A 15,577-nucleotide genomic window follows, 5' to 3' on the forward strand; every position below is an offset into this window, starting at 1 on the left:
GTGAGAGGGCTTTGTCACAAAGAGACGGACGAGCAGACTGGAAAAGGCTGGCACAGGAGGGTGCCCGGGAACAGCCGCCTCCCAAAGCGCCCACGGGGGGCTTGGGAAAAGACCAGAGCTCCGTGGGTCACTCCTGGGAGAGCTTTGCCCTCTCGGCTCAGGGGCAATGATGCCTTTTCCCCCCCACCAGGGAGATGCGCTGTGTCTCCATGATCTGGTGTTGCAGCTTCATCTCCTGCCTCTTGGAGCTCCTCAGCCAAGACATTTCAGACTGGCAGCTGCCCGCCATGGCGTTCCTTGTGGAGGTGAGCCCCATGGGCAGCACAGCTGAGCTGCCTCCCACCTCTCTGCCCTCTCACAGCCGCAGCTGCCTGGGACGGTGCCCGTGCCCTGTGCTGCTGCCTTGGCTCAGCCCTGTGCAGTTCTGAGCTCCTGCCAGCTGGGCACCCCGGTCACTGCTTTGTGCCTTTCAGGTCCTGGACCTCCTGGACATCAAAGAATGGGGTGACAGCGTCCTGGAGATCATGGCAAGGCGCCTGCAGAGCACGTCCAGGGAGATGTGTCGCCTGGTGCTCAGAGGCCTCGTGCAGCTCAGCAAGGACCCCTCGATGGTGAGAAGACAGCAGCGGCTGAAGCTGTGCTGGCAGCGTGGGGCTGGGGAAAGCAGCCCCTTGGGCTTGGCTGGGCTTTGGGAGCTGTGGCAGCTGCTCCCAGCTCTCCTGCGTTGCTGTTCAGCTGCCTGAGTGCTTCAGGACAGGCCTTCGGCCCCTGGGCTCCACGGCAGCAGCAGCAGCAGCGTGGGCTTGCCCTGCCTTGTCTTCCATGCAGAACATTAGAATGTACAGCCTGACAGAAAGCCTTGCGGACCTGTTGCGGGATGCAGATGAAGACATCGTTGAGATGACCGTCGCGGTGCTCAGCTTTCTGCTCTCGCACAGACACCTCGCAATACCCAGCCCCATCGCCCTGCGGCTGGCTGGCGCGCTCTGGCCACTGCTGGACAACGTAAGGCTCTGTGCCCCCAGCCACGGCCACTGGGTGCTGCCCCAAGTGTGGAGCCCCGTGGATTTTTGGGCCTGTGCACAGAGGGGTCTGGAGCAGCTGATGAGGAGGGCTTTTGCTTCCTTTCCAACAGGACAACCGCCATGTGCAGCTGCTCTCCATTCGCCTCTTCCAAGAGGTGATGAGGTTGGTAGCGGCCAAGGGTAAAAAGCCCCTCAAGATGCTTGTGAGCAAGAGCCTGCTGCCACTCTTCTTCAACTGCCACGATGAGAACATGCGTGTGGCAGAGGTGAGGACTCCTGGGCGCTGCTGTCCTCCTGGCAGGGGGCTCAGCTGTCTCCCTGCACCCGGGCACCTCATGGGCTCCAGCCTACTCCTGGCCTTGGCACAGGGAGGCAGGTCCTGTGCCCTGGGCTGCAGTGCCATCTCTGGGTCTCTGCTGCTCTGCAGGCCTCTTGTGAAACGCTGCTTTCTGCACTAAGCTTGGTGAAGAGGAGAGATCTTGAGCACCTGCTGATGGCGGATCAGATGTGGAGGTTTGGCGAGTGCTTGGTAAGAACGCTGCTCCCCCTTCCCTGGGCTGCCCACGCGGGCTCTTCTCCAGGCTCCTCTGGCCCCAGGCCAGGAGCTGATGGAGCCCCGAGCTCCATCAAGCCCGCGCCTTGCCGGGCCCTCTGCCCCTCTCAGGGCTGTGCAGTCAGGGCAGGCCGGGGCCAAGGGACAGAGCCCGCGCCAACCCTTCCCTCCGTGCCCTGCCGCTCTCTCCAGCTGGCACAGGACAGGAGCCGAGCGGCCGAGCTGCTGCGCCAGGCGCTGCCGTACCTGCGGAGCCCACAGGAGCCCCTGCGAGAGGCGGCCGTCAGGTTTCTTGGTGAGCCACAAGCCCGGCTCCCTCCCCGCCCCGCCGCAGCTCGGCCCCAGCCCCGCCTGCTGCCCCGGCAGCGCCATCCGGGCCGGGGCTCTGGAGCCCCGCCTGCCCTCGGCGCCGCTGCCGCCCTCTCGCAGCCGTGTCCTTGGGCGTCAGGATGCGGCGAGGGCCGGGCCTGAGCCCTGCAGGGGAAGGCGCTGCTGTGGCCGCAGGGCTGGCAGCGCCGCTGCGGGGCAGCTGTGCGGCTGGGGCCGTGACAGGCTCTGTGTTGGCAGGGATGGCCGGGCGGTTCCTGAGAGAGCAGCAGCGAGAGTTGCAGCTCATGTGCAGGGGTGAGTGAGGCCAGCGGGCTGTCAGCGGGGGCTGGCGCTGGCAGCTGCGTTCCCTGCCCCGGCTGGGAGGGCTCTGCTCCCTGCGCGCACGAGGGGCGGCGTGGGCAGAGCACAGAGACCTTCCAGGGGCCTGCGGGAGGGACATTCGTGGCCAGCGCCTTCCAGCTGATCCTTGCTGTCTCCTGCTTCCTTCAGGCCATGGCAAGAGCTGCCGTGTGGGAGGGATGGGGCAGGCGGGTCTCCCCAGGTCCCTGCAGATGCAGGCTCTGACTGTGGCTCTGTTCCTCTCTCTTCCAGCCCTTCAGGACATGACAGATGACACCAGCCCTGCCATCTCATGCCTGGCTCTTCAGACTCTGTACATCAACAGAGCTGTACAGAGCATTCCCTCCTCCCGACTCCAGCAGATGCGAGATGGATTCCGCCGGCTCTGGAAGTCGCGGCCTTCCCTGTGTCGCAGGGGCTGGTTGTCCTGCGTGAGCAGTGTGGAGAACTGATCCGGGAGGCTGCGTCTGCTGGGGCCACCTGAGTCTGCAGGGAACACCTCTGCTCTGCAAGCACTTTGTTTCACCCCACTGTAGGATTAGTAAATTGCTGTTGTCATACACAGAGGTGCAAGAGCTTTCTTTTGGTGCCCAGAGTCTTCAGGCCCATGGGGAAGAGGGCAAAAAGGGTGCTTGTGCTCGGCAAGTTGGCCAAGCGTGCGGAGTGGAAGGGAAAGTGGCCAAAAGGCCCTTGGCCTTTGGTGGTTCTGTGGAAGCCTTAAGGCTTCCGACAGAGCGGGCGGGCAGAGGCCGGAGCTGCGGCAGGGATCCCTGAGAGACCGGTCCCTGGAGATGGCCAGCACCCCTCTGGCAGCCTGGAAGCGCCATCTGTGTCCTGCCCGTGTGTTGCTGGCTGGATTGCTGAGGGCTCTGAGGTGCCTCTTGATGCGGCTCCTCTGGAGCTCCTTCAGCAGCCAGGCAGGCCTGGGGGAGGCGTGGAGGGCACGGGACAGTGGGAGGCCATGAAGGGCTGCGGTGCTGCCAAGGCCTGCCCGGAGAAGGCAGTGGGAAGGCGTGAGGGGGATGCGTGTGGCGCTGGGTGGCGGGAGGCTGTGATGGGCCAGGAGGACTTGTGTGGATGGGTTGGTGGGAAGCCCTGAGGAACTGGGTGGCAGAGGCCATAAGCAGCCCCCAGACAGCCACCTTCTTCCTGCCAGCCGGCTGCTCTGGCGCTTCCCCGACGCGTCTCTGGTGCCCGCGGCAGAAGCCCTCGAGGCCTGGCCTCAGCAGGACGGTGGGGACAGCCCCGAGGTGCCCAAGCTGCTTTGGCCAGGGACAAGGAGGGACAAGGAGGGACAAGGAGGCCCTGCTGGAGCACGGCCACTGGCTGCTGCAGGCGAGGAGCAGTGGGAAGTGGCAGCGCTGGCGATCAGCCCGGGTCCCCAGAGCTGTCCAGGCCACTGTGCTGTGTGGCCAAGACTCCCCTGACACTGAGCTCGGGACCCACAGAGCTGCTGCCACCATGGCAAGAACGATGTCTCCTGGAGCTGGCCTGTGGAGCTGCTGCTGTCAACGTGGCTCTGGACACCAGAGAAAAATGACCAGAGTGTGCACAGGAACAGCAGCACCCAGAAGGCTTGTACCTCCTCAGGAAGACATGCACACCAGACAGGATGCCAAAAGAGGGGATGCTATGGGCACAATTTTTTGTGGCTTGGCAAAGGGTGTAAGGGAAAGTGGTCACCATGGTTTTCTCTTGACTTGCCAGAATCACAGCAACGCTTGGCAGCTTCAGCTGCAGCCTGTCCCCCTGACTGACCTCAGCGGCTCTGCTCGAGGGCACACTCGCCTTCCAGAGTCGGCTGTCCCGAGGCAGCAGCGTTGGTGCCATCGTTAGAGACTCTGATGGGACACGAGCCCTTAGCTGCAGCTGCTGACACTCTGCTCCATTGTTATAGTTTTGACTTGCCAATTTAAATATACTCATTTTTCTGTTGTGAGACAGAACCAGGAGCAAAAGAGCAAGGCAGGACTAAAACTTAAAAAGGGTATAAAAAACTTTATTAACTACACAAAGAAAGAGAAAGAAAAGCAAATTCAGAATATCTTCAGACCACTCCTTCCTTCCCTCTCCCAACCTTCATAACAACAAAACAAACATACAAAAAACTACTTCAGCCAGTTCCCAAGGTAAATAGTCCTTTTCAGTTCACTTTGGAGAGAGAAGTTTCCTCTTGTCAGGCCATAGGGACTTCACCACAAGAAGGGAAAAAACCAGTCCTCTCGTGGTTTCACTTTCAGGATTTGCATCCGCCCGGGAAAAAACTTGCAAAGTCGTGAAGTTCCTCCCATCTTCACAGCTTTCCCAAAGCTGTGCTTATGGGCCATGTTAAACCCATGAGGTATTTAGTTTTAAGAATTAACTGTTCCAAACTAAAATTCTCTTTATCTCTCTTTCTCTCTGTTCATGTTTCATCTCCAGAAAAAGAGATCCCCTTTTCTCCTCGGGGTGAAGGATTCTCAACACAGATGCCTTTGATTAACAACCTATCAAATGGAACATCTCCAACCCCCCATGTCTTTCTCCATGGTTTATAGGAATATTCAGTACATCACTTCATCCCTACAATCTTACAAAAGGAATTTTCAGCCATCTTCACAGCATCTCCTCATTCTCCTTCCCTCTAAAGAAACTTAGCTCTTGCTTCATTGACTTTGGAGCATCTCCTTTTCACCCTCTCATATTCAAAGGAAAGCCGGAGGTCTGCAAAATCTTACCTGAGCACTAAAGAGTTAAAGTTTCCCACAGAAGTCACGGCGCTGGGTGTGGGGGCGGCTGAGATGTTAATCAGCTTTTCTGGAGCTTGCTGCAGCCCCGCACTGCCCATGGCCACCCCTGCTTCCAGACAGGGCCCGGCTGCCTCCCCCAGGCCGTGCGGGGGCTGGGCGGGCTCGGCCCCTCCAAAGCTGCTCCGGGCCAGCAGCAGGAACCGGGCCCCCCCAGAGCCGCGGGCTCGTAGGGGAGGAAGCCGGGCTAAGGTCTCATCAATGAGCCTTTCCTCCCCCCGGCCATCGGGTTCCCTGGTTTGCAAACGGGGCCCAGCGGCTTCCCGAGCTCCCCCCACATGGGAGGGAGCCCGGGCTGGGCCGTTGTTACCTGCTCAGCCACCGGAAATAAATGAGAGTTTTTTTCCTGGGTTACCGCCTTCAAAAGGTGTGCTCACCGAGCGAACTAACTTTCTCCAGTTGGTTGTTCAGGCTGTCAGTAACCAAACCAGCCTCCAATTGGTCCCATCAACTCCCAGAGGGAGTTCTCACAGAGAGAATTTCTCTCTTGAGTTTCTTCTCCCCAGGTGAAACTAGCACAGAAGCCGATATTAGGGAAGATCCTGCTGCTTTCCACCAGTTTTAGAGGGTCATAAACACTCTGTATAATTTTGAAATTAAGGGGCTCTCAGGCAATGATATGGAAATAGGAATAACAGCAACTATGAAATTAACAACAAACAGAACAGGAGCCCAGTTCCAGTCTCTGGGCCACGGGCACTTTCCCCTTTGGTGCAGTTGCTGTCACAGCTGGCAGTGAGCTCTGGCAGGCTCCTGATGGGCAGGTGCGACGATCCCCGTGCGGCTGCAGGGGCACTGGGGTGATGGCAGCTGTGTCCCAGATGGGAAGGGATGGAGGAGAGGCAGGATGCTGGGAAAACAGCAAGCTGAAGCACGAGGGCGTCCAAGCAGGGCTGCGGGGTCCAAAACAGAGAGGCAGCTCCCGGCGTTGGGATGGTGGGGGGGTAGCAATGACCTTTCTGCTCCGAGAGCCAAAAGCGAGCGAGAGCCAGCAACTGCCCCCCACCCTCCTTTACCTGCTTCTAATTCCACAGTGTTCCCCCTTTCCTTCCCCCCTGTCTCCCCTGGCACTCCAAGAGAAACCCCCAAAATACCAAGAAGGCTCTGCCTCCCCCTGTCACTAACCATCACTGCTGAAACCTAGCCATCAGTGCTTGTTGGCATGTCTATGGGAAAAAAAATCCATAGGCAGAGATGAAAGGAGAAAGCCAACCCCCAAGTCATGGTGATCTCATGGTCATGCTCATCTTGTGCTCGTCTTGTGGTCAGCTCATGGCCACAATCATATGATGGTCATGTCAGGATCACAGCTGAGTCATCGTCATGGCCATCTCATGGTCATGTGTAGCAATGAGGAACAAAGACACACGGACTTGATTGCTTGCTCCGAAGAAGATCGTTTATTGGAAACAACCGAGCCTTTTTATACTCGAAACTTAACCCAAACTTAACCCAAACTTTACTGAAACAAGCCCACATTGGCTGCCTGTCACTGCGGTGTCGCTGTTGCCGTGTCCCTTTACCCAGTCAGCTCTCTGATCATGTGGTGTCCACGCATCTCCCCAGCCCATCACTGCCTCACACACGAGGTGACCACCAAGCCACTCTCCGGCCATCTGACCCGCAGCTGAGCCCTTCCCAGAGTGCCCGCACCCGCAGGGAGCGCAGGGCTGGATTTGGCCGCCAGAGAGTTGGTGACCCTCGTGAGATCCTCGGTGCATTTAGTTCCTACAGGAGTGTGGGCACCGCTGGGAAATGATCTGCATGCCTTGTTAATTGGATGTTCTTCCACCGCTAGCCTGGGGCAGGATCTCTCCCGGTCCTCCTCTCAACTCCCGGGCCTCTCCTCAGCCAATCAGAGAAGGCACCAAAATAATTGAGCCAATCAGAGCGCGCGGCGCTGATGACTCCTCAGGCAGTCCCAGAGCGCCCAGAGCTCCTCACCTGGACTCCACCCGCGCCCCGCCCCCAGCGCCCCGCGCCAGGAGAATTTGGGGAGGGGGGATATCGTGTATTATCTTCTTTTTTGTTGTTCCAGAGTGAGGATTAAATGCTCGAGAGATGGAATTTCGTGTTCGGACTCAGATGTTTATTAATTCTTATCTATATTACAGTGAGTTCTACAGCACTTACAGCTAACAGGCTAAAAATGGACACGTATCTCTCTCTCTCTCTCTCCAAGGCCTTTTAAGGGCCAATCTGTCCAATTAAGAACAGACACCTAAATTCTTTTTACTATTAACCCAACAATCAATCACCTGTGACCTGAAATGGGGAATTATCTATCCAATTACAAAAGTACCACCTAGACCCGTGAAGAAGAAAGAATCCGCCACCCTGAAATCTCTATCTTGCTTTATATATATATATATTAATATATTCTAAAACCCCAAGCCCTAAATTTTCCACCATGGGACATTACACACTTCTATTCAAACTACACACCAGTGATCCCAGTTCTATCACTCAATTTTGGAAGCCTTTTTCACGGCCTCAGGTCAAAAGCAGTGTTTTCCTGGGGTTCAATGCCTGTCAGCAGAGAAAGCCCAAACCCCTCAGTTTCCAGGGTTCCAGCAGGGGGGAGGTGTCAGACCCTGCCCGGCGCTGGCCATGGGGCGTGTGGGGCAGCTGGGGCCCTACTGGTGCCACTGGGAGCCCCCCGGGCTGGGGGAGCGGAGCTCTCGGGTGAGCGGGAGGGGCGGGAAGGGAAGTGGTGGGAACGGTGGGGAGAGAAAGGGAAATGGGGAGGTGGGACCCCCAAACAGATGTTGGGGGGGGGCTGGTGACTGGGGAATGTTGGGAAAGGGGGAGGAAAATACAGAGAAGGGTGGAAAAGAGGAACTGGGACAGCGGGAAGAAGGGTCCCATGGCGGCCGTGGGGCACTGGGGGTGCAAGGTCGGGGTTGCCCCGGAGCTCTTGGCTACTGTGGGCTGCTGGGGGGGGGCCCTGGACCTGTGTCCTGCACACACAGAGCTGTTCCAGGAGATGGTTTAGTCCGAGTGTCACTTCATTCACGGCACCGACCGGCTGAGGTTCGTGGAGAGGAACATCTCCAACTGGGAGCAGTTCCTGCACTTGGGCAGCGATGTGGGGCTGCACGTGGGGACACCTCCTTTGGGGACAAGGCTGCCAGGCACTGGAACAGCGACCCGCAATGGATGGAGTACAGACGGGCTGCGGTGGACAGGCACTGCCCGCACAACTACGAGTTGTCCAGCCCGTTCCTCGTGGAGCGCAGAGGTGAGCGTGGGGCAGAGCGTGTCCCCCCCTCGGGCCCTGCCCTGGGAATGACCCTGGAGCCCCTCAAAACCTCCCTGGGAATCACCCGAGACACGTCAGCCCTTCTTGTGCCCATCCCCGGGGCCTCGTGCACCAGCACGGGAACAACAGAGCCAGCCTGGGCACAGCGAGGGAATTTATTACCAACCAAATCACAGCAGCACCAAGAGAAGGGAAAGAAATCTCTCCAGCCACTTCCACCACCAAACGGGGATAACCAGGACCACGATTCACCAGGGCTCTGCCCAATGGGGGTCACTGGGGAATCATCCAACACAAATCTTCCCATGGGGGATGGAGCTGGAACAGAGCACGAAGCTCTTCCCACACTCGGGACACTCACAGGGCTTCCCTTAGTGGTGCCTCTGTTGGTGTTTGGTCAAGGCTGAACTCTGTGAGAAGCTCTTCCCACACTCAGGACACTCGTAGGGCCTCTCCCCAGTGTGGATGCGCCTGTGCCTGATGAGGGTGGACTTGTGCTTGAAGCCCTTCCCGCAGTCGGGGCAGCGGAAGGGCCTCTCCTCTGTGTGAATCCGCTCATGTTTGAGGCGATTGGAGCTGGTGTGAAACCTCTTCCCACACTTGGGACACTCGTAGGGCCTCTCCCCAGTGTGGATGCGCTGGTGGTATTTCAGGGCAGAGCTCCACCCAAAGCTCATCCCACATTCCAAGCAGGTGTAGGGCCGTTCCTCTGTGTGGATCACCTGGTGATGCATCAGATAAGAAATAGTGCTGAAACTCTTCCCGCATTTCCCACACTCGTAGGGCTTTTCCCCAGTGTGGATCCTCTGGTGTCGGATCAGCTCAGACCTCCAGCTGAAACCCTTCCCACATTCTGAGCACTTTTGGGGCTTCTCCCCTCCATGAGGCTTCTCCACCAGCTCTGAGCTCTGCCTGGATCTCCGGCCGCCTTCCCGGCTCAGGGAGGGTCTTTCCTCCTTGCAGCCCCCTGTGCTGGGTTTGCAGCCCCTCCTTGTGAGAGATCTCCGAGGCTTTTCTTCCTCCTCCATCCACCCACGCCTTTGGAATGACAAATCCCGGTTTGGGGGAAAACACAAGAGAGCACATTGGGGTGGGGGTTCCTCCTTCCAAAGTTCATCTCAGGAAGTCATTGGTCATCTTGTGTCTATAAGAACCTCCAAAACACAATGATTCAGCAAAAAAACTATCCAAACATCAAGACACAGATCAAAACCTCCCCAAAAAGCAAGTTTCAGCCCAAATCTCCTCTAAAATATAAAGATTCAGCCCCTGCAAAAACAAAAGCACCAACATTTAGCCCTATAGAACTCACAAACACCAAGTTTCACGCCTGTGAAAATCATGGATCATCATCTTCAGTCACTTGCTGCAGGTGGGGGGAGCAACGCTCCTGGGGCTGTGGGAGAGGCAGCAGATACAGGGAGGAGTGGAACATTGTGCCGCTTCCCATTTCTGCTCCTCCTCTGGTGTCCCTACTCTTCCTCACACTCCTCTTCCTCCCATTAGTCCTCTTTCTCCTGCACAATCCCACCTGCTCCTCCCACATGCAGCATTTGACCAATTTGTTCAACCCTGCTTCTCCTTCCCTTCTCCTGCTGCCTCCAGGCCCAGCACCCACTGCCGGCTCCCTCTTCCCCCCAAACCCACAGCATCCCAGCGCAGGGGCAGCGATGGAGCTGGGGCAGCTCGGGCTGGGGCAGCGCTGGGCTCTCGGCCGCTCCCGCCCGCACTCGCTCCCCACTGCAGCCGCTGCCGCCACCACAGCGCGGGGGGGCCCGGCCTTGGCGCTCCCCCCCTCCCACCTCCCCAAATTCCCCTGCCGGGGGGCGCTGGGGCCAGGAGACAGACGAGTGACAGGTCGGGGGGGGGGGGGGGGGGGGCCGGGAAGAGTCGGCAGCCAGAGAGCACTGAAAATCTCAGCAGTGACTACAGTGGCATCTTCGGGGACTAAATATGGCAGGGCACCCATGGAGGGTAGAAAGTGAAAGCCAGGAAGGGCTCCTGACCAAAGGTTTGATGATCCCAAAATATCTCTCAAGGGGCCCTTGGGAGCATGTTGAGAGAGTTTGCACATTCTCCCAGACGTAATCAAGGTCAGGGACACCCAGGGAGGCATGAAGAGAAGTCCAGAAGGGATTTACACAACAGGGTATGGATGCTATTGGTGTGCTAGAAAGGGACTGGGTGAAGGGCAGTGTGCAGGAATATGGTTCAGGCAAGAAGAAGGAAAGTTGCCAGCTGACTCACATCTTTTCTATCCCCGGTTGCCAGGACAGGCACACAAGGAGGTCAGGATTGCAGGGGGTTTCTCTGTGCTGGGCAGCGGCAGGAGCGGGCGCAGAGGGGCGGCACCGGGAGCACGGGCTGGGGGCCTGTGGGGAGCTGCGGGGCCGGGCCGGGGCTGTGGGGCAGCCGGGGCTCAGCGCCGGGCGCTGCCTGAGCCCAGCACCCCCCGGCAATTGCAGGCCCGGCAGTGGCCCCCGGCCCCCAGGAGGCTGCGGGACGCCCCGGCCGCTGCCCGGCCCCGTGGAGCTGCCGGCCCTGCCCGCCGGGGGGGCCGCGTTTGGACACTGCGGCAGGACAGGCACCGGCTCTGGGATACGGGCTGGCCACGGCAGCCACAGCACAAGGAGCAGCAGGACAAAGGAACAGCTGGGAAATGGCGATTGGACGTGCAAGCATCCAGATTAGCTTTTAAGCGTTTTCCTTGGGTCACTGCAGAAAGGAATGATTTAGCAGAAAGCTCAGCAGCTGTCAGAGGATGAGCACCCCCAGGCGCTGAGGGGGCTGCAGGAGGGGCAGAAGAAGCCCCTGGAGCACTTGGTCACAAAGGCACAGCAGGGGAATGCAAGAAGGGATGAGGAAAAGGCCAAGGGGAAGGCAAAGGCCATGGCAGAGTTTCTACAGCCCCTGAGGGATGAACCCCAGGGCCCAAGGGGGCTCCAGCACCCAGGGGCTCTCACATCCTTACACCATCTTCAACCAGGTGCCCTCCTCACACTGACACCATTCAGTCCTTGATGGCAAAGATGCTTTCTGGGGATGCCCACTGACACAGGATGGTAAACTGGATTTTGCCTTTGAGTGGGAACAAGAGGTAGAAGGAAAAATGGAAAAGACATGGACGGTCCTTCTGCAGGGATGCAGGGAAGGAACAGCCTTATTCGAGCAAGCTTTGCAGAAAGTATCACAAGAATTTACCCCACCCGCAGGGATTGGGTTAATGCAGGATGTGGATGACTTGCTGCAATCAGGAGGACAAGAAGTGGTAGAAGAAGCCTCTGTGAAATGGCTGAATGTTCAGGCTAAAAAATATTTTTGATTATTTGAAAAAACAGCGCAAATGGTGGAGAAAAAATAAAATATTTCGGACATATTTTTACTCAAGGTTTGTGGTGTATTAACCCAGAGAGGGACCAGGGAATCTCAGAAGCAATATTACCCAGCACTAAAAAACAGCTGGGACAATTCTGAGGATTAACAGGGATTTGCAGAACCTGCATTGAGGATTCTCTGTTCCAGCCCGAATATTGTACGACTTTTTAACCCCAGACAGCCCTAGTATTATGGTATGGACATAAGAAAAAGAACAAAACTTGACAAAATGAAAAAACAAAGTGATTGACGCCACAGCCATGGCTCTACCAGACTCAGAAAAGAAATTGGAATGGGATGTGGATGTTAAACAGGGCCATGCCAAAGGAATTTGGACTTCCCGGCTGCAGGAGCAGCATGGGAGGGCACCACTGACCCTGCACTGAAGGCAACGCAGCAGCAGCCAGGGCTCCACATCGGGCCAAGCCCCTGGGCCTGCCCACAGATCCTCTGCTGAAATCCTCTGCCTGGGCACCCTCCTTTGGCATCTCCACACACTGGGGCCAATCCTTGCTGCCACTGCTGGAGCTTCGCTGCTTTCTGTGCCTGCACTGCCACAGCTGCTGGGGAAGACAACGGCACAATTCCACTCTGCCCCTCAGTTACACTCACACACTGGGCTGACGGGGATTCCATGGTCGGAAAATATAACGAGTGTAATTTTAAAAATCTATTTCTCTACTCAGGCTTCATGTGCCTTTGCATTGGTGAAACGAATTTGAAAGAGATTTCTAAGGAATGTTCCTCCACTCAACAGAGATGAGTTTAACATCTCAATAGACTGGGAATAGCCCAAAAGATACAAAGATAACGACCATTAAGGCCCATCAGGAAACATCAAGGAACACCCACCCCAGACACTGCCCCTGGCATAGTTGGAGATGCCTGGTCTGCAAAAGGCTGAGAAGGAAATCCAGGAGTGCGGACCTAATTAATATAGAGGGGAAGAAATTTGGGTCCGATAGGAAATTATATAGTAACAACTACACAACTTGGAAGCAATGAACATTAAACCAATGGATTTCTATGGGTTCAAACTGTAAAAAGTTAAGGGAAAATCTAGTAAAACTCACATATCATGGAATGATTTTCTCTGCACACCCGGGCTATTTGTGGATGAAATGATTTCTGCTACACATCCTGGCCAGAATCAAGCAATTCGTTGATTCTCTAACAGTAGAAATGGTGTTGAAGAGTTTTAGTTCTTCCCGCAGTTTTGGTGACAAGACTACACCATTAGAAGGTTTTTTCTTAATAATCCTACTTTTATAAGATTCATTCCAGGCAGAGTCTGGAGAGCAGCTTTAGAAATGCAAATTAACTCTGCTGAAGAAATGTATGGACAATTTACCAAACTATTCTTGCCTGGGGGAGGAATTTTGCAGATTTCCTCTGTCCCCCACTCCAAGCTCTGCCGCCCTGCACAGATGGAATTTGCACAACTAAAGACAGAGCCCATAGTGAGGATATCTGACTGCAACAGAAATTGGTTAAGCTGCAAAGGGAAACAGCAAACGCAGAATTTTGTGCAACCTTCATGAAAAATAGTGTGTGTGGGGGGGGAATCATCCCTCTCTCCAGAGCACTGGGGTGTTTTTGCTAATCCAGAGAAACCAGTTGGGGATCCAAGTATTTGATGATTTCATAAGATTAACGTGGTCAATTGATGCAGCCCTGGCTGCAGGGAGCACCCCAAAACTGGAAAAAAGATGAACAGACACCAGAACAAATCCTACACCACCATGGACCAGCCCCTAGGAGCCCTAACGAATTCATATCAGGAGACAGAGAAGTCATTTATCATTTCAATGGCATAATTAGATTACACAATGTCCTCAAAATAACACCCAACCAGACAGCTCCAGCTCTTCACCTTCTTCCCGACCAATCCACTCAGATGAGGAATGCAACGTTTCCCGATGGAATGGAATCAGATGATCTATTAACAGAAAGTGGAGGAGTTTGTGGAAAATTAAATGACTCAAACTGCTGTTTGCAAACAGATCACAAAGGAAAAGTGGTGAAACAGATAACAAAGGAAGTGAGAAAGTAGATCATGTACCAGTCCAAATAAGGAAACGATGGGAATGGGACACGTTTTCGTGGTTCCCTGGCAGACCATGGCTTAAACGAATGCTGCTCCTCCTCTGACGTGCTGCAGCAACTCTCAGCTTTTTACCATGCACGACACCTTGCGCCAAAGAGGATGCAGGAAAAGACATTGAGTCAATGGAAATTAAAAGTTTATAAAGGCAATTCCTGAGAAAATGAGAAAAGGAGGGATTGCAAGCAGCAAGATTAATATCGGAGTAGGAGTGCATATTAACGAGGACATGCAGTAGGTGGATCGGGAAGTCTGAACCTTCAAAAAACGTCAGCCAGAGGGGAATGGGAGAGGGAGATGCAGACGGAAAAATGAGGATAAAAAGGAGGCGGCGTTTTAGAGACCGCATGGCAAATGCCGCATGGCGTCTCCCTTTGTTCATCAATAAAGTCACTTTTACAGGACTCCTCCGTCTCCTTTGGGCACACAAACCTCTGGCCACGGGAATTTTCCCGCACAGCCCCGGGCACAGGGCAGACACCTCTGTGCCACCCACAGCAACCGGGACGAGCCAGCGCTGCTCCGGCACCGGCTCCTGCCGAGGCCCCAGCGGGAAGGAGACCGCGGGCAGCCGCTCCCGCAGCGCCCTCAGCCCAGCGCCAACACGGGCCGGCACCGGCACAACCAACCCGCCAGAGCCCCCTGCCGCCCCCGAGGCCCGCAGCGAGCCCCGAGCCCCCGCACAACCGAGCGCGGCTCCCACCTGCGCTGGGGCCGCCTCCGAGCTCCGCCGCCGCCTGTGGCTGAGGAATTCGATGGGATGTGTTGCCTTAACCTTTCTGACCAGTCCCAGCCCATCTATGCCAGTATTCAAGCCCTGAAAGAAGGTGTGAATAAACTTCGGGTAGATAATGGGTACGACTGGCTGAACTGGCTCTTAGGGCACTGGGGACTCACTGGCTGGGTCAGGAATTTAGTTAAAATAGGTTTGTATGTATTAGGCATCATATTATGCATTGTAGTAGTTATTCCTTGTATTTTACAGTGTGTTAAGAATTTAATCGACAAATCGCTGAAGAGTGAATTTTTAGTTAAAAGAAACGGGGGAGGTGTGGATATGGGTAATGCAAATGAGACTGATAGTACTGCAGATTGAATCAGCAAATGCAGCCTGACAACGAGGATGCCTGGCAAGAGCAAACAGAGACCTGACTGCAAGAGGACTGGATCAAGTCTGGGTTATGGGAAATAAGATTTTACTAAGTCCAAATGTAAAGTTTGTCTATGTGAGAGTTTGTCTGTGTAAGGTTTCTCTATGTGATTGCAGTAAAATATTACCAGCCTTCCTGTAAATGGTATATAAGCACATGTAGTGCTCAGTAAAAATTGGATTTTGATTGAGAGGAATGTTGAATTTGTCTTTACAAATGAGCTCTGGATCTGCCTGTAGATAAGGCTAGCACTGAGAGATAAAAGAAACAATGGGATGGATTCCACTGACTGATGAATGGGAAGAGATATTTGCCTTTACAAACAAACTGTAGGGCTGCTGATAAATGAAATTGGATACTGAAAGATGAAAGAAGCAACGGGGGAAAACTATGAATTCTGTAAGAATTAAAAATTAAAAGGGAGGGTTATACATTAGAGGGGAATTTCAGGTATCAGGCGTTCCGGGAATTCTCTGCCTCTCAAGTACCTCAGCCAACGGGGAAAGAGAGAGGGAAATGCGGCCGGGAAAATAGGATAAAAAGGAGGCTGCGTCCTCCAAAAATTTGAGAGATCCCAGGGGAATGTCCAATGGCCTCTCCCTTTATTTGAATGAAGCAAAAAGGATTCCTCTGTCTCCTGTTTGGACATAAA

At 55.1% G+C, this 15,577-nt stretch overlaps 1 protein-coding gene across 1 annotated transcript in view; it reads right to left on the bottom strand.

Annotated features, from left to right (window-relative positions):
• Positions 1–15,577, bottom strand: part of LOC148217977 (uncharacterized) — a 74,991-nt gene that overhangs the window by 25,323 nt on the left and 34,091 nt on the right. Inside the window, exons 4-5 of the mRNA XM_088158023.1 lie at positions 9,018–9,172; positions 8,677–8,933 (exon numbers count right to left, since the gene is read on the bottom strand). Coding sequence (XP_088014149.1) covers positions 8,677–8,933; positions 9,018–9,172 — 412 coding nt within the window. The remainder of the gene's footprint in view (positions 1–8,676; positions 8,934–9,017; positions 9,173–15,577) is intronic.

This window comes from Sturnus vulgaris, unplaced genomic scaffold (genome assembly GCF_052056855.1).
Source record: "Sturnus vulgaris isolate bStuVul1 unplaced genomic scaffold, bStuVul1.hap1 Scaffold_195, whole genome shotgun sequence".
NCBI lineage: Eukaryota > Metazoa > Chordata > Aves > Passeriformes > Sturnidae > Sturnus > Sturnus vulgaris.